The sequence below is a fragment of the Pelophylax lessonae genome, assembly GCF_965119305.1.
Source record: "Pelophylax lessonae genome assembly, chromosome: 4".
Lineage (NCBI taxonomy): Eukaryota > Metazoa > Chordata > Amphibia > Anura > Ranidae > Pelophylax > Pelophylax lessonae.
In genome coordinates this window covers 46,390,179-46,416,906 of record NC_138771.1, presented here as the reverse complement: position 1 = coordinate 46,416,906, position 26,728 = coordinate 46,390,179, and the positions used below count along the sequence as shown (strand labels likewise).

Below are 26,728 nucleotides of genomic sequence, written 5' to 3'. Positions count from 1 at the left end.
AATGGCTGCCATAGAAGAAAACCAGGAAGTGCTGAAAACTTCGGGAGGGAATAAAAGAATAACCGCTGGGCCGATTTTCTTAAAAGTGGCGACATTGAAAAGGTATTTCAATTGGCTAAATTCTGGCATTTTGTGGAATGGGGCTTCAGACTACTCCTTTAACAATCAACAGATGGAACAGTTTGGGTCTATCACTGCTCTTGTCAGGATATTTTTTTTTGAAAATCTTTTTATTTGGTTTTTGCAGAAATAATGATTTACAAGCAAATCAAATGGAAGTATAAGCATGGAACAGTTACATTATAACATAACTTATGAGTAAATGAACAACCGATAATTACAATTGAAATGACTGAACAAAAGTTTAAAGGCTTAACCGTATGAAGGTATGACCCACAGCAGCAACAATTGGAATAAACGGCTTGGACAGCGTAGCACCCAAACACACAATGAAATCAATTTCACGCCGCGACCCATGGGGGAGGGCGCGGGGCGAGGCAGTGCGGCGTAAGAGCCACTCTAGGGGGGACGCCCCAAAGGGATCCTGCTGCGTCCCCTCTCTTGTACCCATCCCCACCTCCCCCACCCATGTCCCCCAGCACAACATCCACAGTATCAATCATATACATGGTAAGAGGAATTTAGTTTATCGGGCACCACGCTGTCCAACATATTCAGTCCAGGTGGACCATCTCGTCCGAAATTGTTGCATTTTAAAGGCAGAGATAGCCAGAGTTTTCTCGTGTGCATACGATTCTCCTACTATTTGTATCACTTCCCTCCTGGTAGGGACATCCTCACATTTCCACCTGCGTGCTATGGACAGCCGTGCAGCAAAAAGAATATTTTGAACCACCGTTCTCAATTGGGGAGGGTACCTGTCAATATTTATGCCTAGTAATGCCTGTTCTACCGTAACTTTGTTCAACATTCCTGTCACCTCCGCAACCAGTTTAGAAACAGAAGCCCAGAAGCTCCGCAAGGAGATACAGGACCACAAAACGTGGAGTATAGTTCCAACTTGCCCGCATTGTCTCCAGCATAAGTTTGAGATGCCCGGGTAGTATTTGGCAATGGAATACGGCGTTTTATACCACCGCTGATGTATTTTTAAAAGGCCTTCCCTAAAATTGGAGCATCTAGTGTGGGTAGCCGTATGGGTATAAGAACGTAACCACTGAACTTCTGTAAATTCCCGACCTAGGTCCCCCTCCCATTTTATGTGATAGGTGTTTTTCACAAATGTCTTCTTGTCGTGTAGGGAGGCATAAAATTTACCTATTCCTTTCGTGTGTAGATTGGCTCCGAAGCACAACATGTGAATCGGTTCAGGAAAAGGGATGTCGACTGAAGATGCTGTGGAAATCAAATGGGATACTCTGGAGTATGCGAAAAATTCCTTAGCAAACAATGGATAGCGGGTACACAATCCAGAGAAAGAAAAACCTTCCGGGTTGTGTGTGATATCTCTAAGCGTGTGGAGGCCATATGTGGACCAGTGCCCCAAATGTAGTTCTGGGGATATGAAAGAGAGCGCAGTCAAAGGGATAGGGACATCTACTCTTTTAGCACGTTTGGCACTGTGAGCATAAAAGTAGCGCCATGCCTGTATTGTGGGCATAATAGTAGGGTGCGCCATTGGATAATTGCCATTAGACAATGGAATACTGAGGATGAGGTCCGCTAGGGTACCTTGTGTGACCACCGCCTGCTCAATGGACCTCCAGCTAGGTGTTTGGGCGTGTTTCAGCCAGTGGATGGATTGGGTGAGTATAGCAGCCATATGGTAGTCCCGTACATCCGGGACACCCATACCCCCCATGAGGGGGTGTTTGATCAGGTGCATGTGAGAGCAGCGGGGTTTTTTACCGGCCCAGAGGAATTTAGATATTAGAGACTGAAATGATCGATAGAACGTTAAGGGAATCTTGATGGGGAGTGCTCTAAACAGGTACAGGAGCTTTGGGAATGTCAGCATTTTAAACGCTGCATTCCTGCCTGACCAAGTAAGGTAGAATTTGCCCAGTCTAGATAACTCCTGTGTGAGGACGTCAAGAAATGGTGTAAAGTTTGTTTTGTAAAGGTCCCCAGCCTTGCTAGTAAGCTTGATACCTAAGTAGTCGATATGTCCATTGCCCCACTGAAAAGGGACACTGCCTTGAATCTCCTTCGCTAGGTGTTCGGGAATTGCTACGCCTAGCATGTTTGACTTAGTGTCATTCACCTTGTAATATGAAACTGAGCTAAATTCTTTGAGCACCTCCTGGACTGCCAATAAAGAGGACCGGGGAGACGTCACGGACAAGATGACGTCGTCCGCAAACAACGAAATCTTGTTGTTGATTTTCTTAATATCTAATCCCCCAATTCCCGGGTGGCTTCTAATTTTTTCTGCAAAGGGTTCCATCAATAAAACAAACATCAATGGGGATAAAGGGCACCCCTGGCGAGTGCCATTTGTTATATTAAATTTGGTGGAGAACATACCTTCTGTGTATACATAGGCTGAAGGTGCCTTGTATAATGCTAGTATTGCATCTAGAATCTCACCCCCATGCCGAATCGTGGCAGAACTTTACGAAGATAACCCCAGTGTATCCTGTCAAAGGCCTTTTCGGCATCAAGGGACAGGAACACAGTGGGAGTGCGAGTGGACTCGGCATGGTGGATGAGATTCAGCATTCTTCTCGTGGCATCGGTGGCCTGACGGCCCATTACAAACCCTACCTGATCCTGTTTAATAAGGCCAGGCAGGAATTTCGATATTCTGTTTGCCAGAATTTTTGCGTAGATCTTCAGGTCCACGTTTAACAAAGAAATGGGCCTGAAGTTCTTTGCGCAATCCGGGGGTTTCCCCGGTTTAGGTAGTGTAACCACAGTGGCCTCCAACATCTCAGGAGGGAAAGAGGCAGAGGCGGCAGCCGTCCGGAATACCCTCCGGAGTATCGGGGTTAGAATCTGCGTATACTGCTTATAATACTCCGAAGAGAACCCATCAGGGCCAGGAGCTTTATTAATGGGTAGAGATTGAATGACCTTACCGATTTCAAGGTCTGTTATAGGGAGGTTCAGTTCCTGTAAGTCTGTGGGTTGTAATTTGGGTAGGGAAATTGAGGCGAGAAATCTGTCAATGTCTTCCGGAGATGGTTGTGGGGTGGACATGTCATCATGTAGGTTATACAGTTCGCCATAATATTGGCTGAAGGCGTCACTAATATCTTTAGGGTTAGTCAATGTCTGTTTCGAGGAATGGTGTGTCAAATTAGATATACGTTGCCGGGCCTGCTTGTCCTTCAGTTGATTTGCTAACAGTTTGCCAGCCTTATTGCCAATGAGTTGGCCTTCAGTCTGCGCACATGGGCCTGGTGCTGTCCGATCAATAGTGAACGGAGCTCATGTTGTGCATTGGATAATTGGTCGCTAATGTCTGGACGGGGGGTGCATTTGTTTAATGTTTCTAAATTTTGGATCTTTGTCAAAAGATCGTCCAGGCGCTGCCTCCTCTGCCTCCTCAGTGCAGCACTCTTGGACATAAGAAAACCACTCTTGTCAGGATTTTAATTACATAAATATGATTTCTTATTAAACAGGGTAAAAAAAAAAACCCTCTTTCCTGGATGATCCAGCAAGATACACATGCTTTATGAGCTGGTATCCCTATAAATAGAGGGCCAGTAAATGTGTAAGGTCCCTTCTAGGCTGGTATCATCTCACATTCAGCATCAGATGGGCACATAAAGATGAAGGGACCCTTAAGCATCAGTGTGCCCCTTCCTGCTTTCAAAAATACCAGCCTGGTTCTTTTTTCAATAGACAAAAGAAAGGTGTGTGGGCGAGGCTTATGCACCCGTGTGGGGACAAGTGGAACTGCAGTCAGTAATGCCTGAACTGGGAGTTGCGTTCATGTGGCAGTCAACATTAGAGCAGGTCTCCTGGACTTAGAAGTGAGCTGCTATTACAATGTTAACTCCTTGAATTCTGAAGCTGGCTCCTTTACACTGATGACACTTAAGCACCCTTTTGCCAGTCTCAGGTGTGCAGCATTTAGAGGCCGGTACCACTGAGCCTGTACCAGGTTCCACCAATCCAGCAATTCATGCCACCTCACTCCAAATAACCATCCTGCTGTGGTTATGGGATCAAAGAAACCTGTTCCTCTCCACTCTTTGCCCATGCTCTCTTCCCCGAGGTACCTCATACATCTCCTCTTTCTGCGTGACTTCAGGCTGGGTCCCTAGGCACTCTGTGCTGTGGGTTCCAGTGCCAAATATTGGTGAACCGGCCACTAGTGGATGTGCCATGCGCTTAACCCCCTCTTCTACCAGAGTAGCTGTCATCTTTACCAGTCATCTGTCTCCTGGTTGATTGGCTCCCTTGCATGTGACTCAAATACTGTAGTCCTTAGGAACAACACATTCACTTCCATGGGACATTACTCTGTGTGTTAGACCTATGTATTGCATCTTCCTCTAGCTCAGTCCCCCTGTTTTGTTGCAAGCCTGCAAGCCCTGCTTTTTTGATATGCTGTGTATGGACCCCTTTATGAAACTTCAGACCAGGCAAAAGCAATTGAATAAATAAAATAATTGACTGAGGTAGTTGATGATAACAGTACAGTTCTCAAGAAACAACTTTAACACTGTTCCTGTACGGAGCTCTTTTAGCATCTCATAGAGCAGTGGTCCTCAACCCTGTCCTCATGCCAGGTTTGCAAAATAACTGAAATCCATCCCAGGTGATATAATCCGCTCCTCAGTGATTGCAATATTCTAGTCTGCATCTCCCCAAGGTAATACTTAAAATCTGACCTGTTAGTGGGCCCTGAGGACCGGAGTTGAAGACCACTGCCATAGAGCAATTGTCTCCAAACTGCAGCCCTGGGGGCAGGTGTGACCTTTTGTTTTCTTTTATTTGGCCCTTAGGGCACTATTTTAATCCACTGATAACCCCCCCCCCATGACACCAATAAAGGGGCACAATTCCTCCCAATGACACCACAGATGGGGCATTCTTTATTCCCACTGATGCCAGGACCTCTACTACTAATGGCCACAGTCTGGCCCCCCTTAAAGAGGTTGTAAACCCAAACATTTTTTATTTTTTTTAACCTGAAAGAGAAACACATAATGAGCTAGTACGCATCGCATACTAGCTCATTATGAAATACTTACCTTAGAACGAGCCCCCGCCGTGCCGCCCGCTTACCTCTATGACGGGCGACATGTTCAGTCGCCCGTCTTCCGGGATCGTGGCATCCGGCCATCTGATTTGCCGGAGCCGCGGTGACGTCACTCCCGCGCACATGCGCGGGAGCCGATGGTCACGGCACGGGGCTCTGAAAGAACGGCACCAGTGGCCGTTCCTTCAGAGCGTATGCGCCAGTGACGTCACTGGATGCATGTAAGGTAAATATCTCCTAAACAGTACATGTTTAGGAGATATTTACAGTACCTATAGGTAAGCCTTATCATAGAGGGTTTACTTCCTCTTTAAGTCTGATGGACAGTAAACTGGCCCGTTGTTTAAAAAGTTTGGATAACCCTGCCATATAGTGTTTATACCTTATATAGAAGGCAAGTTCACAAAGCAGGAGAGAGCGGCGCTGGCTTAGTGTAGCGTACATTTATTGATACATAATGAATGTAGCAACTTACTCTGAGGTAAGGATGAACTGGTAAGGTGGGTATGGCGAGATCATCTATCTTCTTCTCCTAGGTAGGTGCAATGGAGGAAGGTGGCCAGGTGCCGGTGTATCCGTGGGGAAGCTGTTGTTCAGCAGCTTGTCCGTGGCTTGGAGCGGCGGCGGAGGGTTCTCAGCGAGGCTCCGACTACCTGCTTCCAGTCTGACCAACGTCAAATCTGTGCTCCTTCGTCAGGCAGTGGCAAAGTTTGGATAACCCTGCCATATAGTGTATATACCTTATACAGAAGGCAAGTTCACAAAGCAATCCCTTTTAGGACAAGAGCCCATGAATGCAATAAGCCACAAGAGGTAGTGCAAGCCCTCGAGTCCATGATTGGCAGTAATCCATAAAGGCAGCACATCCATTATTAGCAGCTACAAGTCCATATGACCCTCAGGCTTGGGACCCTAATCAGGAACCCCAATTAGGCTCCAATCACCCCCCCCCCCTCCCCAAATGGGGTGATCTCTTCATCAGAGTAATCAGATACATGTTTGCAGTATTTGCCCAGGAACCTACAAGAACTGTCCCTAGGGCTTGGAAGAAGCCACTTTGATGTTTGTTGACCTGTAGGGGGCAGTAACCTGAAAATAAAGGGAAAAACCCTTGGTTACCCCTAGCTCTCAGGTCATCCTAAGGACATAGGAAAATACCAAAACATTGTAACACAATTTGGCACCTGGCTGGCTTAACTAACATAAGGAATTGAGTACAGCCAGGGGAATAAAGTGCTTACACAGGCAGACACATTAACCCCTTGTAGGCATCTGCCTACAGGTGTGTAGACAAGTAGGATTTGCGTCAAATTTAAAGTTACCTTCTTGTATTTTAAGAACTTTTCTGTGCTGAACCAGTGCTGTGTAAAGCTCAGGGCTGAAGGCACAAATTCGCTTTAATCTCAGTAAACCCAGATTCTGAACATTATAGTAATTATGCCTCATCCTTTTGTGCAATTTTGCCTTTACAGATTTTTCTGTCAATCAAGTATTATATAGAACGTGTTGTTGAAAGATAGCTACAAGCAGGGATACTACTTTATGTAAGATTTGTGAAACTGAATCACTGGAATGAAAGTTGAAATGTGCTTAGGGCTGAGTGACTATAGATGGGAAGACATGTCCTGAAGAACTACAGGTGGGGGTGGGGGGGGGAGATATCTGTCCATACTTTGAGAAGGAATCTTACACATGTGTAGTGCCCTTCTCTAACTAGGTTGTTAAGCTCAATTTTGATTTTGGCATCACTGTAGTTAGTGGAGAAGAGATCTATTTTTCTGTCTGGCCATGGCTTCCTAGGCTGGGTGTTTGATTTCTCCTACCTGCTTCTGGGAAAAACTTCCAGAATATAGGACAGGAAAGATCAAATATTCAGCTATGAACATTTATCATGCCTCAGCAGATCCCTGAAGGGGGGTACCCAGCAGGTGGTTGGGGAGATGATAAATATTTGAGAGGCCAATGCCAGAGTGTTATCTTTGTTTGGAGGGTTTCTATTCTCCTGGGGCTGCTTCCCCTGGGAGACAGCTAGAGTGTGCTTAAAAGTTGCAGTTGGGCCTCAGAAGGTGCAGGGATAAGGGCCTGAAGAAGTCTACTAAAAGGATTTTGCTGTAGGGCACTGTTCTGAAGTCCTGATCTGGAGAAGTATCTTATATCTCCCCCACTGAGGAACTACCTGTGGAAGCTGGATGGTAGTCAGGTCCTAGGCATTGTGAGAAATACTGTGGGACTTTCCTGTGTGTCTGCAACTATAAGGATTGGTGGGCGAAGTTTGTCCTCCTTTGGAGTATCCTTAACCACTTAAGCCCCGGAAGATTTTACCCCCTTCCTGACCAGGGCCTATTTTGCGATTCGGCACTGCGTGAATTTAACGGACAATTGCGTGGTTGTGTCGACGCTGTACCTAAATTAAATTGACGTCCTTTTTTTCCCACAAACAGAGCTTTCTTTTGGTGGTATTTGATCACCTGTGCGATTTTTTGATCATGCGCTATAAACAAAAAAAGAGCGACAATTTGGCAAAAATAACAATATTTTTCACATTTTTTTATATGAAATTCCCCCCAAAAAATGTAAAAATCAAAATGTTTTAACATTTTAGGCCAATTTGTTTTCTGCTACATATGTTTGGTAAAAAAAATCACAAAAAGCATATTTTGATTGGTTTGTGCAAAAGTTATTGCGTTTACTAACAAAGGGAAAGATTTTTGTAATTTTTGGCGGCGATCTGCGATTTTTTTTGCGGGACTGCGACATTGCGGCGGACAGATCGGACCCTTGACTGACATTTTTGACACTTTTGGGGGTACCAGTGACATTACTACAGTAATCAGTGCTATACATATGCTATACATATGCACTGTTACTGTAAAAATGACACTGGCAGGGAAGGGGTTAACTTTATTTGAGAAGGAGGGGTTAAGTGTGTCCGCCGCTCACATGCACGGGGGGGGCGTGAGTGAGCGGGAGCGCGTCTCCGGCGGCGCGCGCTCGCTCCCTAGAGCCTCACAGGCTAGCGACGTAGCCCTATGTCGCTTTGCCTGTGAGGGGCCGACTGCCGACGTAAATACTCGTTAGGCAGTCGGCAAGTGGTTAACACCTTAAACCCGTCCTGTTTGAAGTTATTCTGCAATAAATAAATAAAAAAAAGACATCCCCTAGACTTAGCCAGTTTTGTTGGTGTACATAGAACTGTGCTTGTGACCAGAAGCCCCTGGCAGGTTCTATTCAGCAGCCCCCCTAGGGGTAAAAGCTATGTTTATGCTTCTCCCCACCATTGCCTTGCAATGGTCAATTAGCACTGAATTAACAAAGTATGAAGAGCTACATGGCACCGAGGCTGTGTATACATCTAAATGGTTCCCAGAGAAATACCACAATCCCTTACCACGAGAAAGACAGAGAAATGTCTAGCTGTAGAATTGCCATACCATTCCATTAGGGCTGCTCGTATTTGTGCACTGCAGTGCAGTATGCTGTGAATAAAGCAAAGTGCATGAAATTCACTGCATCAAAGAGGGTTTTATGGCCCATAGAAACTAATGGTAATGAAGGCATAGTAGATTTTATTGTGTTTAGCACATTATAGCATTTGATGAGCAGATAGAGATCATTTTATTTACACACTAAATGCATGAAGTCAAACTCAGCAAAATGCACACTGAGGGGGAAAAAGAATTTGGCCAACGCACAAAAGACTAAAAACAGTGTTAAACCCAAAGGCAATAATTTATTATATTACAACTTACCAATTCTTAGATGTGACAGCTACATTCCTTTTTTTTTTTAGGCTTTTTTTCTTCTATTCATTTGCTGATCCAGCCAGCAAGTCTGTTGTTTTTCAAAAGCTCAAGCTCTCCAACAGAATGATAAGACAAACAATTTAACACTGGCAGGGATGGTTAAAATGATTTGCTTTCATTTATTTATGTAAAACCTTTATGCCAAAAGGAAAAAAAAAACTGTTGCTGTAACTGATTAAGTGTGAGCTAGAGTTTGGCTTCAGTTAGTAGTTAGTATATTTAAATCTGCTAATACATGTAATACTCCCCTCTCCCCAGACTGACAATGCTGCTGCCCAAAGGTGCCCCCTGTGCTCCTTCGTCCAGGGGGGGGGGGGGCACTCTATTACAGGAGGTGTATTACTTTTTTGTTCAATTTTTTTAAACATTTGTTTTTTTTTTTAAATCATTTTTTCATACATTTTTTACATCCTTTTATCACCATAGTAACACTGTACTACTCTGAGGGGGTGATCAACCTTTTTTTTTTTACACTTTGCTGTCATAATGGCACAGACCTGGTGATTGGCAGAGGAAAGTGCCTCAGTGCATGTGGGGATACTGTATAAATGCCAGGAGCAAATGTGCTCAAGGTTTTTCAGCTGGAAAGTGGAATCCCAGGGGGAGGGGGCAGCTGCCTCCTCCTCTGTAGAGGTTGCCATGTGGCCTCAGGTGGTCAACCTGAGGGTCTGAATAGTAAAGAGGAACTAAACCTGGAGGTCCTGCAGAGCTGATGGGAAGGGAGACACTGAAAGGATCTGATTCTACATACAGTGAGTACAGATCTGGGTCAAGGGGCCTGACCTGACGGTGTCCAACCCTGCAGCTAGAAGAGTTAGTAGACGGGTGTCAGTAAAGGGGATGCTAGAGAGTGTCCTGAAGATAATGTAGTTTATCAAGTCTGTTGCTGAAGAGAGTGCATCGGTGCATGCTGGTATTCTGTATAAATGCCAGGAGAAAATGTGCTCAGGGTTTTTCAACTGGAGAGTGGAAACCCAGGGGGAGGGGGCAGCTGCCTCCTCCTCTGTAGAGGTTGGGTTGGGTAGAGGTTGGGTCAAGGGGCCTGTCCTGAGGGTGTCCAACCCTGCAGCTAGAAGAGTCAGTGGATGGGTGTCAGTAAAGGGGATGCTAGGGAGTATCCTGAAGATAATGTAGTTTATAAAGTCTGTTGCTGAAGAGAGAGCCTCGGTGCATGCTGGGATACTGTATAAATGCCAGGAGCAAATGGAGTGTCAGTAGTCTGTTGCTGAAGAGAGCAAGAAGACTTAACCCTTTTCATACATGTGGCAGTATGGTCAAAGCAGTGTGACTGCTTCCACAAGTAACCTGGTGAGGCCAAGTGAGAGTTGTCCTTATCCAATGTATATAGTTTCAGTCAGAAGATCCCACTACTCCCTTCTCCCGACCAAGTTCCACAATAAATATCAAAAACCAAAACCCCTGGACTGTTTATTGAGTAAAGAGCCATTGGGTGTAAGGATGAATGTGTGAACTGTACCCTGAGGCCCAACAAGTCATCATACAGCAAGCCCTACGGGGACAGTGCTACACTTATACTAGGGATTTAATAAATCTGGAAATCCGGTAACTCTGGAAAATGATGGTCCTGTATTCTCCTGAATGTGTACTTCTTAACCACTTAAGCCCCGGAAGATTTGACCCCCTTCCTGACCAGGGCCTATTTTGCGATTCGGCACTGCGTGAATTTAACGGACAATTGCGTGGTTGTTCGACGCTGTACCTAAACAAATTTGACGTCCTTTTTTTTCCCACAAACAGAGCTTTCTTTTGGTGGTATTTGATCACCTGTGCGATTTTTTGATCATGCGCTATAAACAAGAAAAGAGCGTCAATTTTGCAAAAATAACAATATTTTTCACATTTTTTTATTTGAAATTCCCCCAAAAAAATGTAAAAATCAAATTTTTTTAATATTTTAGGCCAATTTGTTTTCTGCTACATATGTTTGGTAAAAACAATCGCAAAAAGCGTATTTTGATTGGTTTGCGCAAAAGTTGTTGCGTTTACTAACTAAGGGAAAGATTTTTGTCATTTTTGTTGTTTTTTTTTTAACGCGTAATGGCGGCGATCTGCGATTTTTTTGCGGTACTGCGACATTGCGGCAGACAGATCGGACCCTTAACTGAAATTTTTGACACTTTTGGGGTTACCAGTGACATTACTACAGTAATCAGTGCTATACATATGCACTGTTACTGTAAAATGACACTGGCAGTGAAGGGGTTATTTTTTTTGGAGCGGGAGAGGTTATGTGTGTCCCTAGGGGCGTGCTTCTAGCTGTGATTGGATGTGGCTTGAGGTGTAAGAACAGTGATCAACGGTCCTACATAGCAGAACCGTATGATCACTATTCTTACACAGGGGAGACTGACAGGCGGCTTTGTTTACATTAGCCCCCTGCCTTTCGCCTGCTCTAACGGACGATCGCGAGTGACCGGCGGACAGGCTTCTCTCTACAAAATGCAGAGCAGCAAAACTTTTTCTTCCGAAAAAATAACAGACAGGGATAAATAGCTGTTTATTTAAAATATTTATTTCTTCCGTGTTTCGTATAGAGTTCTTTTTTAAAGCGTTCATATGAAACGGATTTCACGGCTTTTAAGGCCGTACAGCTATTGAAGTTTTTGACATTTTTGAGCTTTCGCTCGCCTAAATGGATGTTGAAAGTTGTTATGCTTCACTGGAAACAAAAGAACATTGCCTAAAAAAAAAAAAAAAAAATGGCAGACACAAAGGTAGTGAGTAAATACATTATATACAAAGTTAATAGGAAACTTGCAAGCAAGTTGACATCGTGCAGCTGCTAGGAATAAGCAAAATGTCAGTGCGGTAATTGCACAGATGTATAGTTCCATTATTCTAGCTCACATTTCTGCTGCTTTGTAGTTAGCTGAAAGTCGAGGAATGTTAATAATCTCAGATAAATAAAGTGCTGTGCATCTAACGGCGTACCGGGGACTTTCCTACAGAAAACTCAAACAGGCTTCCTGGTGTGCAATTAATGAAGTCTTTCATGTACACAAGGTATGCTGCTTTCAGTGATCGGCAGGATTGTTGACAAGAGGACAATGAGGAGCTGACCAAACCCTTAAAAATAACCAATTAAAAAAAGATCTCAGACAAGCAACGGCTGCATTGGCTGGACCAAGCTTTGCTATTTATGGCAATACCAGCTATTTATAAAAAATATTGAAAAATTGCGCTAGGTTGACCTAAATAGCTCATATATCAAATGGCACATGAATGCAGGAATAAAGGCATAAATAGAACAAAAAACAAAAAAGAGTGGAGCGCTACAAGTATATGAAAGTCCAATTTTTAATAAGATCAATAAAAACGTAGAAGCAAGTGCGAGGGTTGATCAAGTAGAGGTCAGGGGCGTAACTACAGGGGTTGCAGGGGTTGCAATTGCAACCTGTGCGGCTCCCCTGTACACCTGGATAGGAGGGGTAGCGAGGGCAGCGTGTCGAGAAATCAATGTCCTCCTTTTTCCTCCTGTAGCTGCAGGAGGAAAATGGAGGAGATTGGTTCCTCTGTATGCTGCCCCTGCCACTCCTCCTATCCAGTTCACTTGTGATCTGCTGTCTCTGGGCCCCTGTGTGCTCCCCGTGTCCCCCCCCCCCCCCCACTGTGCTGCCTCCCCTCTCCTGCCGGCTGCTGTAGGGGATAGAGAACCAGGAAGGGGTCGGTAAATATGTAATTTACCAGCTCCTTCCTTTTCTGAATGTACAGAGTCATAGTCAGTGACATTGTAAAAAAATTAAATAAAATGATAAAAAATAATACAATTAAGATACTAAAAAAAATAAATAAAAACTACAAACACCAGTGGGTGAACTTCCAGGATCGCAAAGGTCACACTTGCGACCGGGCCCTGGCATTCCACCACCATGGGGAGCCCCAAGATGGCAGGAAGGGGGCCCACTGCAGAACTTGTGAAATGGTCCCACTGCAGGACCGTAATAAAGGGCCCCACAACAAGATTAAAGGGCCCCAGGATCAGTGGGAAGAGCCTCAGGCTTGGAGGGAAGGGCCCTGGCCAGGGCTCCGGGGGGCCCTTTATGGTTTCTTGCACTGGGGCCCTGAAGGTTCAAGTTACGCCTCTGGTAGAGGTCCAGAGAAAGCCACCACCAACACTGAACATACTGCCTCTTACCCCAAGATGTGGACCTCCTGTAAGGAAGGTCAAAATGGCATGATAATATCTTTAGCAGTTAGGACTCAGACACCATTCATTCCTCAAGGATCCTTCATAAATGGCAAAAATCCAATTCACTTCTCTCCAGAAACTCGTACAGTTCATAAATGTAAAGAGGGACACTCATGGGGTAGTACGTTCAAGTAAGGGCAAATTTATTTGAAATAATCGAGTAATAAAACTCACATTCTAGCAGATGTAAAAACGTAATGGTCTCTAGGAAGCCGATTGTTTCCAACCTGAAAGATGGCCGCCACTTCCAGCTGCGCGATGACATCACACGTAACCTGTCTATGCGCTTTGCCAGCTATTAGAAGAGCCAGTGACCTACCAGACTATTCCTTCCTTTTCTTGTCTCTTGCTCCATTAGCTCTTTTAGTTCCTTTCTTTTTAAGATCAAGGCCTGTTGTTTTCTCATATCTGGTATTCTTTTATGGGTTTTTTTTAATTCATATATTTCTGTGGTTAGTTTTTTTCATCTTGCTTATTCTTTCACTTTTCTTTTTAGCACCTCTAGAAATCAGGATTTCCCTTATATAGGCCTTATGTTCCTCCCAAATTGAGGCCTCCGATAACCCTGGCGTTTCATTGAACAGAAAATATTGTTAAGGTTCTTATTTTATTTTTTACCTTTTTCTCTTGTAGCAAATCTTCATTGAATTTCAAATTACTTATCCTATTTTGGGTTTCCAATAACTTTATTTTCATTATAACTGCTGCATGGCCTGATATGGATAATATTTTGATGGATGTTTTTACTACTATGTCTAAGAGTTTGTGATCTATCATACTATAGTCCAGTGTGGAATACGTCCTATGCACTGGTGAGCAAAATATGTAGTCCTTAACTCCTGGGTGTTGTACTCTCCATACATCAACCAACTGTGCTTGATATAATTTGTTCTTCACTTTTCCCAGTTGATGACTATCCATTTCCAGTGCATGTGACGTATTGTCTATTTGTGGGTTCATACAAAAGTTAAAATCTCAAGCCAATACTACTAATTCTTTTTTAAAGTTTATTAACTTCTCCACCACCTCATTTAGGTAACCTGTCAAGTTTTTTTGTTGGACAGTATATGTTCGCCAGGGTGCACACTCTCTCCTTTAGCTTCCCCTGTAAGAACATATAGCCCCCTCTTGGGTCCACTATTCTCTCCTCCAGAGAGAATTTTACTTCTTTTGCAAATCCTATTGCCATTCCCTTTGCTTGTTTAGCTTCTTCGTAGTACCAAATTGGGTGACATTTTGAATAAAGTCTTTCATTTGTATCATGTGTTATATGTGTTCCCTGTAAAAAATGATACTAGTAGAGCATTGTTTAATTTCCTTGAGAACCTTATGTCTCTTTGTTGGGGTGTTTAATCTTCGTACGTTATATGTAAAAAAAAATATTGACATCATGTTCTCTCTCCTTCTCCAACTCTTCTTCTCTCCTCATCCTTCTATCCACTTTCCCTTTCTCTTCAAGCTACCACGCTACCACGCTCAATATGCTTCCTAATCTTAGGATGTAGGGGACTGGTTTGGAAAATGAGAGAGAGCCTTGCTACGAGTGAGACTCTTATGCCCGTGTTCTTCTCTTCCCCTCCCTCTTCCCCACTTCCCTCCCTCTGCCCCACTTCCCCCTTCCTTTACCTCCCACCCCCTCCCTACTACTGAATCGTAGAAATCGAGCTTTTGACCTTCCCCTGATCATTAGGTAGTTAGATCTAATCTACCGATCTGCTCCTGAGCTAGGGTGGGCACGTTTTATTATTGTTTTGACAGCGTTACATCCAAGCATTAAACAAGAAGTACAGCCAAAGCTTGTTTTCAGCAGAGAGCAGGCTATAGTCCATTCTCTGCTGACGTCACAGAGCCGGTCCAAGCTCGGGCATTATCATGACCATAGAGTCTGGATCCGCCCGCATGCCTAGACTGGGATCCGGCTCAGACTCCCAGTGAGCTGCTGAGAGCCTGAGCCGGCCGCTCCCACCCCCTCCATAGCCCCACGCTCCAGCGAGTGAGGAGGGGGGGAAGAGCGGACAGCTGCTGATTGGCAGTTGGCAGCTCTCTGCTCACAGAGCTGTGAGAACCAAGCGATCAGCGGTGCTCGCTTCTCAGTGTAGAGGTGCCGGGGGACAGATGCAGCATCAGACCAATGCTGCATCTATCTAGGTAAGTATGAATCTAAAAAAAAAATCTCATACATCTCTTTTAAAGGCAGAACATATAAATGTAGAATTACAATAGGTAGGAAATTAAGCTTGTTGGAGAGATATATTTATAATTTTGGCATTGGTGCATGATCCCATGGCAGTGCCTGGCTTCTAATGCCTTTTTTGACAATGACCTGTTTATCACTTATCAGCCCTACAAATGAACAGAATTAAATAACAGGTTTCGCCCCTATGAACTTAAATTGGGCTCACAGCAAAGCTCGCAAACTTTGAACTTTGCACAGCATTCATAAAATGATTTGTTAACTGAACCCAGGCAGCTTTGCTCACTCCAGATCTAGAGTGTGTCCTGTACCTAAACCACCTGTGAAGCTACATATGCCTTTAAAGTGTTACTAAACCCACAACAGTAAAATCAGTCTGTATATGCAGCAATGCATGCTTGTTAAACTCACTGTGGAACCTAAGGGGTTAATCCCAGGCTTTGTGTAAAAAGGCTTTTTGATCCTGTCTTCTCTGATCCTCCACAATCCATCTCCTGATAGTACAGAGCCTTTGGAGTCACTCTGCACATGCTCAGTTTGGTGTGTATTGCTAGAGAGTTTTTTTTTTTTTTCTTGGGAGGGTGCATGTAATCAGCACAGGGCCAATCAGCACTGTCCAGACAGAGGGTCAGGGGTCCTGCAAACTCACAGGACAGTCAAAGGAGAATGAAAACTCCTCATACCAGCATTAACCTCTTTACAACCGTCCACCGCTGATGTACTGCGGCAGGCATCCGCTCCTGCGTGAATCGCCGTAACTGACACCCGTGATCGTTCCCCGCTGAGAGAGACGAACGGTCAGCTGTTGTAAACACTGGAATGATCATAGAGCCCCTGTGATCCTTCTGTATAGGATTACAGGTCTCTATGGTCATTCCACAAGCCACACCCCCCCACAGTTAGAATCATTCCCCTAGGCTCACATTTAACCCCTTGATCACCCACAATGTTAACCCCTTCCCTGCCAGTGTCATTACAGTAACAGTGCATATTTTTAGCACTGATTACTGTAGTAATGTCATTGGTCCCCCCCAAAAGTGTCAAAAATGTCAGTCAAGGGTCGGATCTGTCCGCCGCAATGTCGAAGTCCTGCAAAAAATCGCAGATCGCCGCCATTACTAGTAAAAAAAAAAACAATAAAAAAATCTTTCCCGTAGTTAGTAGACGCAATGACTTTTGCGCAAACCAATCAAAATACGCTTATTGCAATTATTTTTACCAAAAATATGTAGCAGAAAATGTTAAAAAATTTTGATTTTTCAATTTTTTTGGGGGGGAATGTTATATAGCAGAATGTGAAAAATAATGATTTTTTTTCAGAATTGTCGCTCTTTTTTTGTGTATAGCGCAAAAAATAAAAATCACACAGGTTATCAAATACCACCAAAAGAAAGCTCTATTTGTGGGAAAAAAAGGACCTACATTTGGTTTGGGTACAGTGTCGCACGATCGCGCAATTGTCAGTTAAATTCACGCAGTGCCGAGTTGAAAAAAGTGACCTGGTCATTAAGGGGGCAAATCCTTCCGGTCTTAAAGTGTTTAAACAGACACTGATAGAATTCATAGGAATGATAAATACTGCTGATGAGAAAAGGTATTTAGCAGTTTATATTTCCTAAAATAATTGCATTTTAATGCTCTGTGTACTGTGGAAGACCAGATATAGTGAATTCAGGCTCCTGGGTTCAGTAACACTTTAAACATCAAGCATAAAATCTAAAATGTGAGTGCCTGTGTATGTGATTGCTAATGGCATGGTAAAAACACAAAATGTACGGTATTTTTTTTTTGTTCCTACTAAGATTGTCTTGCTGTTATGTTTTGTGGCAAAAAAAGTGTTTAGTGCTGCTCTGTTATACATCTGATATACAATACCTTGAAGCTTAGGGCAGAGAAATCCCTCTGGGGTCCACATTTAAAGCTACACATGTCATGCATCTCTGCTTTAACATTCTTGAGTGATTCTGATACTTTCAGAGTTCATGCTTCTTCAATGACCCTTAAAAAAGTAATACAATCAAGAAGTTAAATGTAGCCCCATACTGTGTGGAAGTAGAAACTTCCTCCTGCCTTACATGACATTTTGCAGTAAAACGACTCTGGTATAGGGGATTGAAAACCGCAGTGATTTTATTATTTTGTAGTGTAATGTGTCCTTTGATTGTCGTTAATGAGATTTAAAGCAGAATTGTATCCGAAAATGAAACTCAGGTGCCTTATCATCCTTCCCCAGTTTTTTTTAGATTTTTTTTAATTTTTTTTTTTTTTTTTTTTTTGGGGGGGGGGGGGGGGTGGTACTTTTTTCCAGTTTCTCCTTCCTCACCTAGGGGAAGAAGACATAATTCTTGGTGCCTGCAGCCCCCTGGGATATGCCACATCCCAAGAGGCTTCATCATAGTGTAGGCAGATGCAGTTGACCAGTCTGCCACGAAGCAGCTGTGTTCCAAAATAGGAAATCATGTAATCAGGTGGTAGGTCCACTTTTTCATAAAGCCTTCCTGCAGTGATATCATGGATCTAGTCACTGTTCATATAAAAGACCGGATGGGAGGAGCTAAAGTCAGTCGGGATATGGAAGTCAGATAACTAGCATGCAGCTGTAGTCAGTTTTTCGGAGGCTCTGGACAGGGTAGAAGGTCAGGATGAGATAGGTCTACATCCAGAGGAACCGTCTGTAGTTTTTCTGTCTTTTTAGGGTTAGTGGAAGGTAAAAGAGTTGTAAAGTCAGGAAGGTTTTTTATCTTAATGCATTCTACACATTAGGATAAAAAGTCTTCTTTGTGTAGCAGCCTCCCCAGCACCCCCAATACTTACCTGAGCCCCCTCTCTGTCTAGCGATGTCCATGAGTCCCTCGGCCATCCTGGAACTCTCCTTCCTAACTGGCTGAGACACAGCCGTGACACCATTGGCTCCCACAGCGGTAATTCAAAGTCAGTGAGCCAATCAGGAGAGAGAGGGGACGGGGCTGAATGTCAGCTCTGTGTCTGAATAGACACATGAAGCGGCAGCTCAGCTCGTGTGCCCCCATAGCAAGCTGCTTGCTGTGGGGGCACTCAATAGGAGGTAGGGGCCAGGAGCTCCAGCCAGGGACCCAAGAAGCAGAGGATCCGGGCTGCTCTGTGCAAAACCAACTGCACAGAGGAGGTAAGTATAACATTTTTGTTATTTATTTATTTATTTTTAAAACAAGACTTTACAATCACTTTAACACCCCATCCACACTAGCACGACTTGTCAGACGACTTGGTCGCCTGACAAATTGCGGTCGGTCGCCTGCCATTGATTAGCACAGGACCCGTTCTAATAGGAGCGACACAAGTCGCTCCGACTTAGAAAAAGGGTCCTGTACTACTTTGGGGCGAACTGGAGGCGACTTGTATTGACTACAATGATATGAAGTCCCTGCAAGTCGCGCCGTGCACCGCGACTTCACAAGTCGCCCCACCAAGTCGTGTCGCCCCTGTCTGAACGGGGTCTAAGAGCAGGCTGAAAAGGGCTTTTTAGGCCATGCCAAGTGTTCTCTGCCATGAGTGCTATTCCCCTAGAGATCCAGGAAGAGGTGTACAGAAGCTAGACGAGCATCTGCAGCTGACTTGTCCCTGGAATGAAATGCAGGGAATCGTGAACTGAAAGCATAGAGCCTAATGGCAAGTCAGAACCCTCTGAACGAGTGTTACTGACCCTTGGGAGACTGTATAAGGGGAAGATGGCTTAACAGTGATGAGCAATGCTCTGTTTTCACATAATAAGAATACCAATACCAGATAGTATGTCTATATGATTTGCCACTGCCATCTTGAGAACATCAGTAAACTGTGAAAACCATAGCATTTTGGTGGACATTCCTTTCTTTGAATATAATGGCTAATGACCAGGGATGTCATAGGAAGCCCTCTGGCAAGGAGTTGGACACAATATAGTGAAGGCTAAGGGTCCCTGTCCTATCCAAGAAGAAGTGGGAAGGAGCTTGTTTTGGGTTGGCACCAACAGGCAGACAATCACAAGCCCCCTTACACGATTCAACCCAAAACCCGCTGGCCTTAGCACTGAAAGGGGACTGGTTGAGTATTCACAAAGTGACAGCAAGATCCCAAAGCTAAGATGGTGGCTTGGAAGAACAGAAACCCTGCAAATAATTGCATATGAGGAAGACAATGATGGACTTCATATGCTGGTAAGTATGTGTGTATGTGTTTTCCTTATAAGTCTGCAGCTACAATACTTTGCAGCTGCCGACTTTTAAATGTTATTAGACACATGAGGTTTCTCTTATACAAACCTGTGCTATGTCTATGCTAAAATTTGTTTAATACGTTCTGGTCTTCCCAGTTAGTAAGTCACAACAATAGACAAAAAAAAAACATTATATTTTAACTCAATTTATCATCAGTTTGTATGTAATTTGTACATTCAGTACAATCATTTTCAATATTTCTTTTGCGAGCATGCACGAGTGTCCCAAGAGAGAGCAGCTTGTGCTGGGGACACTCAGTGTGGGGGGGGTCACAGGAGCACCTGCAGGGGACCCAAAAAGGGGAGGATTGGGGCTGCCCTGTGCAAAAACCATTGAGCAGGTGAGTATGACATGTTTGTTAATTTTTAATAAAAAAAGTTGAATATTTTGTAACCCTTTAAGCATTTTAAGCAGTATTCTGATATGTCCTGAAGTGTTACCCATTGGTTTGTTTATCTAAAGTCTATTTATCTGAAGCCGCTAATCAGTGTACTCTGACAGCAGAGACACCCTGCTGTCAGAATACAATATCTCAGCAGGGAGGATTCCTCTATCCGACTCGATCGTGGAATGGAAAAACACAATTGTTGATTGATTTATTTATTTATTTATTTTTATATTCAGCCCTCCAGCTGAACAAAAAAAAAAAAGAAAGTTAATCTAAGGCCAGGAAATACCTCCTTCTGCCTACAACAGACCAGTGACAACATTTCAACCTAGGCAAAATTACTGAATCCAGCTCAAGGATGGTTTTTCAATAAAGTAAAGATTTATTAGGAAATATTATACCATTGTAGTCCACTTAAATAAATTATTTTTTGTGTTTTTGCCAGAACATTATTTACTGGGCCTATCCCAGTAATCTACTGATGAAAGGGGCCCGTTCCCACTTCCCCCTGTAGCACCCTCTAGTGTGTGCTACTAGAATGAGAGTAGGCAAACTTTAGTCTGGCCCAGGGATAAGCCTGAGTCACTGAATATGCATCAGGATTATTAGAGGCCAGGCATCCTGGCAGCTATCTGGTGCCTCCCCCTGTTTCAAGAATGTTGGAGAAAGTTCTAGAATATAGTGGGCAGAAGCTAGGAGGGGTTGCCTTTAATATTTAGGGGCCTTTAGCTAGGGAACTAAAGAGCCCTTAACAGTCACGAGCCATTCCAGCAGGGGAGTCAGATGGAAGAAGGAGAAGCAGTGCAAGTCTGTCAGTGGCCCTTTTGGGACCCCTGATGGGCATAGGTTTTACCTCGGGCTGGAGCTCAGGAGGCTGGCCTGGAAGGATCCCACCACAGGAGGCAACTGGAGGGACCCTAACCAGTGAGGCAGCAGGAGCAAGGAGAGACAGTGATCACGGCGCAGGGACAGAAAAGGGGGGAGATTGCCAGCTGTAGCAGGTCTCTCTTGAAGACAGCGGTGTGCCAAGTCTTCATCCAACCTTGCCCTGGGGGATCTCCATGTGTGTGTGTCAGTCAGGAAGACCAGAAAAAGAAAGCAGCTAGGTGGGCTGCTGGCAGCCAGGCAGGCTAGCATTTCTTCAAGCAGTAGAACTGGGATCAGTGTCCACAGGGAAGCAGAAGTGGTGTGAGATGGTGTTTACTCCACATGCTCTACTTTACAAAGAGACAGCAAGTTTCTAGCCTGTAATGGGCTGTTGCCCATAATGTTCCTCCAGGAGTGATCCAGCAGAAGCTGTACAAAAAGGGAACCAAGTTTGTGCAGGAGGAAGGAAGATGAGGAATCTGTAAATAGAAAAGAAGTTGTCCCTGGTTCTGTTTAATGAACATTTGCAAGTTGGGCATTCCAGAATCCCTTACCCCATCCAAGTTAATAATAAAACAACAAAAAAAAGCCAAAGGACTGATTTATGTGTCTGGAAGTAAGGAAGAAATTCTGATTGACTGGCTGTGCACCAGTGAGGAACCCTGACATCAGCAACTCCTATGGGGGTAGTGCCATAACAGTGTAATCCATTTAGGTGGAAAAGTTTCAAATGTTTTTCTATTTGGCGTTTTAGCTTTGAAAGATCCTAAATGCATTTATATCGTCTTTGTTTCTCTTTCATGCAGATGTTCAATATATAAAGAGGAGAGACATTGTTCTGAAGAGAGAACTCGGGGAAGGAGCGTTCGGGAAGGTGTTCCTTGCTGAGTGTTATAACCTCAGCCCAACCAAAGACAAGATGCTTGTTGCTGTCAAGGTAACAGATGCAAAAGAAAAGACTTACAAAAGACTTTCCATGCAATAGCTGTTATTTCACTGTGTGATACCAATCAGAGGAAGTAGTGACCTTAATTTTGATATTTCAGAATGTAGACAATTATTTCATGTTGATTTGCACAGCCAAGTAAATCGACATCTCACATCTAGTCACCATAATAGAAGCCCCAAGAATTAAATGTAGTTATACAATGCTGTTACCTTTTAGGATCTGGTAATTTGTAGTTTGAATAATAGAGAAAGTGCATCCTTGAAAACAACAGAGCCTAAGATAATGTAGAGAACGTGTCAAACACAAGGCCCGCGGGCCAAACCTGGCCCTCCAAACCATTTCATATGGCCTTCGCACCTGTCCTGCACCTGCGGTACCCCCTTATGCAGCCGCGGAGAGGCTCATCTCTGCCCTCCAGTCTCAGCAGTCGGCAGCAGAGAGGAGGACAGAATTTCTCCTACAGATCCTGTGCCTCTCTGTGCAGTCACAGCACCCCTTTGTCTCAGAGCTTGCACTTTGTGCTTCCCAGATCTTCCCCCGGCTTCTTCCCAGCAGCAGCACAAGGTAAGGAGGTGCACTGTGATATACGAGGGGGTCGGAACTCTTGACTTCTTATGGTGGGCAACTCTTGATATCTGATTTACAGGGGGAGGGGGGTGCTCTTGACATCTAGTCCAGTGTTTCTCAACTCCGGTCCTCAGGGCACACTAACAGGGCAGATTTTAAGTATTACCTTGGGGAGATGCAGACTAGAATACTGCAATCACTGAGCAGCAAATTATATCACCTGTGATTTATTTCAGTTTTCTTGCAAACCTGGCCTGTTAGTGTGCCCTGAGGACTGGAGTTGAGAAACACTGATCTAGCCTTACCAATACAACCGGCCCTTTGAGGGCAACCATAATGCAGATGTGGGCCACAATGAAATTTAGTTTGACACCCCCTGTAGAGTATACAATTATCTACATCAGTGTTTCTCAGCTTTACTAACAAACTTACTAACGCATAAGGGTACACCTTAAACCTGCCTTGCCAGATGTATTTTAGATTATTAGGGCAAGAGAATCCTCAGGAGTCCAAGGTCTTTATTGTTTAGCTGGTTACAGCAAGCAGTACAAAAGCCATCCAATGCATTTTGGTGGTGGGGGGGGGGGGCACACAATCCATCAGGGCTGGGTGTAATGGCAGAATGCTGAATGAACAAATTGATCTGGGGGTAGAGGATGTTATAAATGACAGTCAGTGTTGGTGTTCAAGCTTGTCGTTTCTATTGAAAACACAAAGGCTGATAATCATTATAACATCCTTTGTCTACAAATCAGTCTGTTTAGGGGGGACATTTAAGTCCATTTAACTACCCAGCCCTGATGAAGAGGGATTGTGTGGCACCTGAAACATGCTGATTGTGTTTTGCCTTGCTTGTTGTAAACAGTTTAACAAGACTTTTGAGTCCCGATAATTTTTTAATTTGCACTCTCCTTGACCTATTACACTTTTATTTCTTACCCTGGGTAAATGTCCTCTCCTAGGGGATCCCCATCTTTTTGGTGAACTGCAGAATACAGACCAATCGGGCTCAAGTATTGACTTTATCTGCATTTTGAAACCTGAAAATGCCCGTCCAGCACCCCTTTACCAGAACCTCCTAGATGTATTCTAGAGAGGAATCAAAAGGTGCTCATACCAGTGGGTACAAACTCATCTGTTCCTATGGTAGTAATGTTCCCAAAGAAAAACACTTCTACCAGCCTTTTTCGTTTTATACCTCTAGATTTTAAAAAATGCAGTAGCTCACTTTGGGGCCATTTTGAAAAGGTAGATAAACCAAGATGGCGTTATGACAAAAAATGCTGTGGCCTACCTCCATATTAAGCTCAACCCCTCTAGGTGTCATTATTCTACCTTCATCATGTGTCTACAATGGGAAACAATAAAAATACAAACAGTAAGAAGAAATAAAGTTTTTACAGATATTTTGACAAAGCAATGTCATCCTGAAACAGTCGAAATGCACACACACACACACTCACTCTAGTCTATAAGAAAGGTGTGCTTATGTACTGGCAGCTGCCAGTAGAGATGGCCTTGCGGTTCGCCCGGCGGTCGGTTCGCGGCAAATTTTGCTTGTTCGCAAATTCGCAAAAAGTCGGACTTTTGTCGATGTTCACGAATATGTCCGCTCTGCCATTTTCTTTTTCATTCAGAAGAACTTTGACCCATGACAAAGCCGTCAGGTGGAACGGGACAGCCAATTGAAACATTCCAGCACATGGACAGTCCCCCTACCCTATAAATAGACCCGTTCTGGCGGCCATTTCACATTCCGCTTTCTGCCAGTGTAGGGAGAGGTCTGCTGTGCTAATCAGGAGAGTTTGCTAGACACATGTAGCGCTGTGAAGATCCACAAAAGTCCTTTTCAGGGCTGGTATTTTTTGGTATAGGTCTACTAGTATCTTTTGAGCTTAGGGAGAGGTATCCTGTGGTTGCTTTAGGGGCAGTTAGAGAAATCGGCTGCAGTCAGACACAAATCGCTCTGTCAATGTCCACAAAAGTCATTTAAAATGCTCCAATGTCGTTTTAGGGTCTATTACAGTCTCTTTACTATAGGGACAGGTATCCTGTGGTTGTCACAGATGTGTGAATGGACCCTATATGTATTAGACAATGTATTTACCGGCTGCTGTCAGTTCTGGCTGATTTATGAAAAAAAAAATATACTTTTTTTGCTGTAAAAAAAAAAAAAAACATTTAGGGCAACTTTTTCATTTGCAATACTTCTGTTATGACATAGTCTATGTGCTGGGACTATTTGTGCACAGCTAGTACATCTTTTGTGGCTGCAAATATGACCTAAAGGTTTTCAAAGTTCGCCTCCCATTAAAGTCAATGGGGCCCGCCGCGAACTCGCGGTTCGCAAACTTTTGAGAAAATTTGCGGCTGACGTTCGCGAACTGCCCCGGCCGATGTTCGTCCATCACTAGCTGCCAGGTTTGTATTTGCTATTTTGCTCTGTGGCCTGGGCATAGTTCATAGGTGTGTACCAGTGTCACTTGCTGGCTGAAATTGAGAACGTAGTTAAGGCAAAATAATTTTATGCTGTCACTAACTGGCAAAAGTCCAGGCCTCAATCTTTTTTTTTTTTTTTTTTTATTGCACAATGCCTACTGATTTAATACTTCAGTTGGTTATCCACCATCGACCATCAACCAATATGAATTACATACACTGCCTGGCCAAAAAAAAAAGTTGCCACCTGGAATTAACTAAGCCACTAACTAAACTAAGCAAGCAGTAACTATCCTATTGGATAGTTACTGCATGTGCCCAAAGAATGAGGTCAGCTGACTACCTGAATATACTGAATGACCAGGTTATTTCATCAATAGATTTTTTCTTCCCTGATGGCACGGCATATTCCAAGATGACAATGCCAGGATTCATTGGGCTCAAATTGTGAAAGAATGGTTCAGGGAGCATGAGACATCATTTTCACACATGGATTGGCCACTGCAGAGTCCAGAACTTAACCCCATTGAGAATCTTTGGGATGTGCTGGAGAAGGCTTTGCACAGTGGTCCGACTCTTCCATCATCAATACAAGATCTTGGTGAAAAATGAATGCAACACTGGATGGAAATATATCTTGTGACATTGCAGAAGCTTATTGAAACAATGCCACATTGAACGTGTGCCGTAATCAAAGCCAACAAAATATTAGAGTGTGTGACCTTTTTTTTTGGTGGCAACTTTTTTTTTTGGCCAGGCAGTGTAGTTGCATAGTTAGCTAGATTGAGAAAAAGACTCAAGTCCATCCAGTCCATCCAATAGAACAAACATCAAGACTATAACCTAGGAGCATCATGCAAAAACCCATACCTCCTCGGTGTAGTCCCTGGGTAGGTCATTTCTTAGATTTATTGGGGTTGATTTACTAAAATTGGAGAATGCAGAATCTGGTGCAGCTGTGGATGGTAGTCAATCAGATTCTAACTTCAACTTGTTCAATTATGCTATAAAACAACTGTAAGCTGATTGGTTTCCATGCAGAGCTGCACCAGAGTTTTAGTAAATCAATCCCATTGTGGTTAACATACAAAGGCAAACAAGATTTTGCAATGGAATTTGGGGTTTGCGAGGACATTTTTCACTAGCTTAGTAATTGTGGTAAGTATTCACTTTGCAAAGAATGTCCAATCACATGCAAGGAGAAGTACAAAAAAAAAAACGTGCTTTTTTGCTTGCATGTGATTGGATGGTGGAGATCAACATAGATTCACCTCATTCATTAAGCTAAGAAAGAATGCCCTTGAAAATGTTAAATTTCCTAGCAAAGCGAACCTTCTTTTTTGCCTTTAATAAATCAACCCCTGTGCATCAATGGAGTCCTACTCGCCCAATGGTGGGACAACTAGTGCCGGGAAAAGGCCATCTAAAGTCTGGGGGGAAACATGTCAAATTGCGCCCCCCCCCCCCCAAGATGTATGAGCATTATCTGTCAGCAAAAATCCCCCCCCCCAAAAAAAAAAAAAAAAAATTGAGCATTAATTTGCATGCTCTCCTCCTAAGCATAAATTCTCCCTCCTCCCAGTACAAAACTGCCCCCTGCTGAAATCCCCCCTCCTGGCAAAAATCTTTGCCCTCATCTCCCCCCTCCCAGATCAAATCCTCTTTTGCCCCATATGCCCCCCCCCAAAAAAAATAATTCCCCCTCCTAGCACAAATCCTCTACCCCTAAAATTTCCCCTCCAAGTACAAATTCCCCCATCCCCACACTCAATATCCTCTTCTTGAAGCACACATTCCTTTCCCCAAATCACCCAAGCAAGCACACACATCCACTCTTAGCACAAATACTCCCAAACCATCCCTACTAGCACAAGTTCACCCCCCCAAAGAAAATATT

The 26,728-nt window shown here is 43.8% G+C and overlaps 1 protein-coding gene across 3 annotated transcripts in view; it reads left to right on the top strand.

The window, feature by feature from the left end:
* NTRK3 (neurotrophic receptor tyrosine kinase 3) overlaps positions 1-26,728 on the top strand; it is a 1,045,167-nt gene that overhangs the window by 876,582 nt on the left and 141,857 nt on the right. For all 3 annotated transcript variants that reach the window (XM_082254695.1, XM_082254693.1, XM_082254694.1), the window contains one exon: positions 21,683-21,813. In XM_082254695.1, the coding sequence (XP_082110821.1) occupies positions 21,683-21,813 (131 nt within the window). The remainder of the gene's footprint in view (positions 1-21,682; positions 21,814-26,728) is intronic.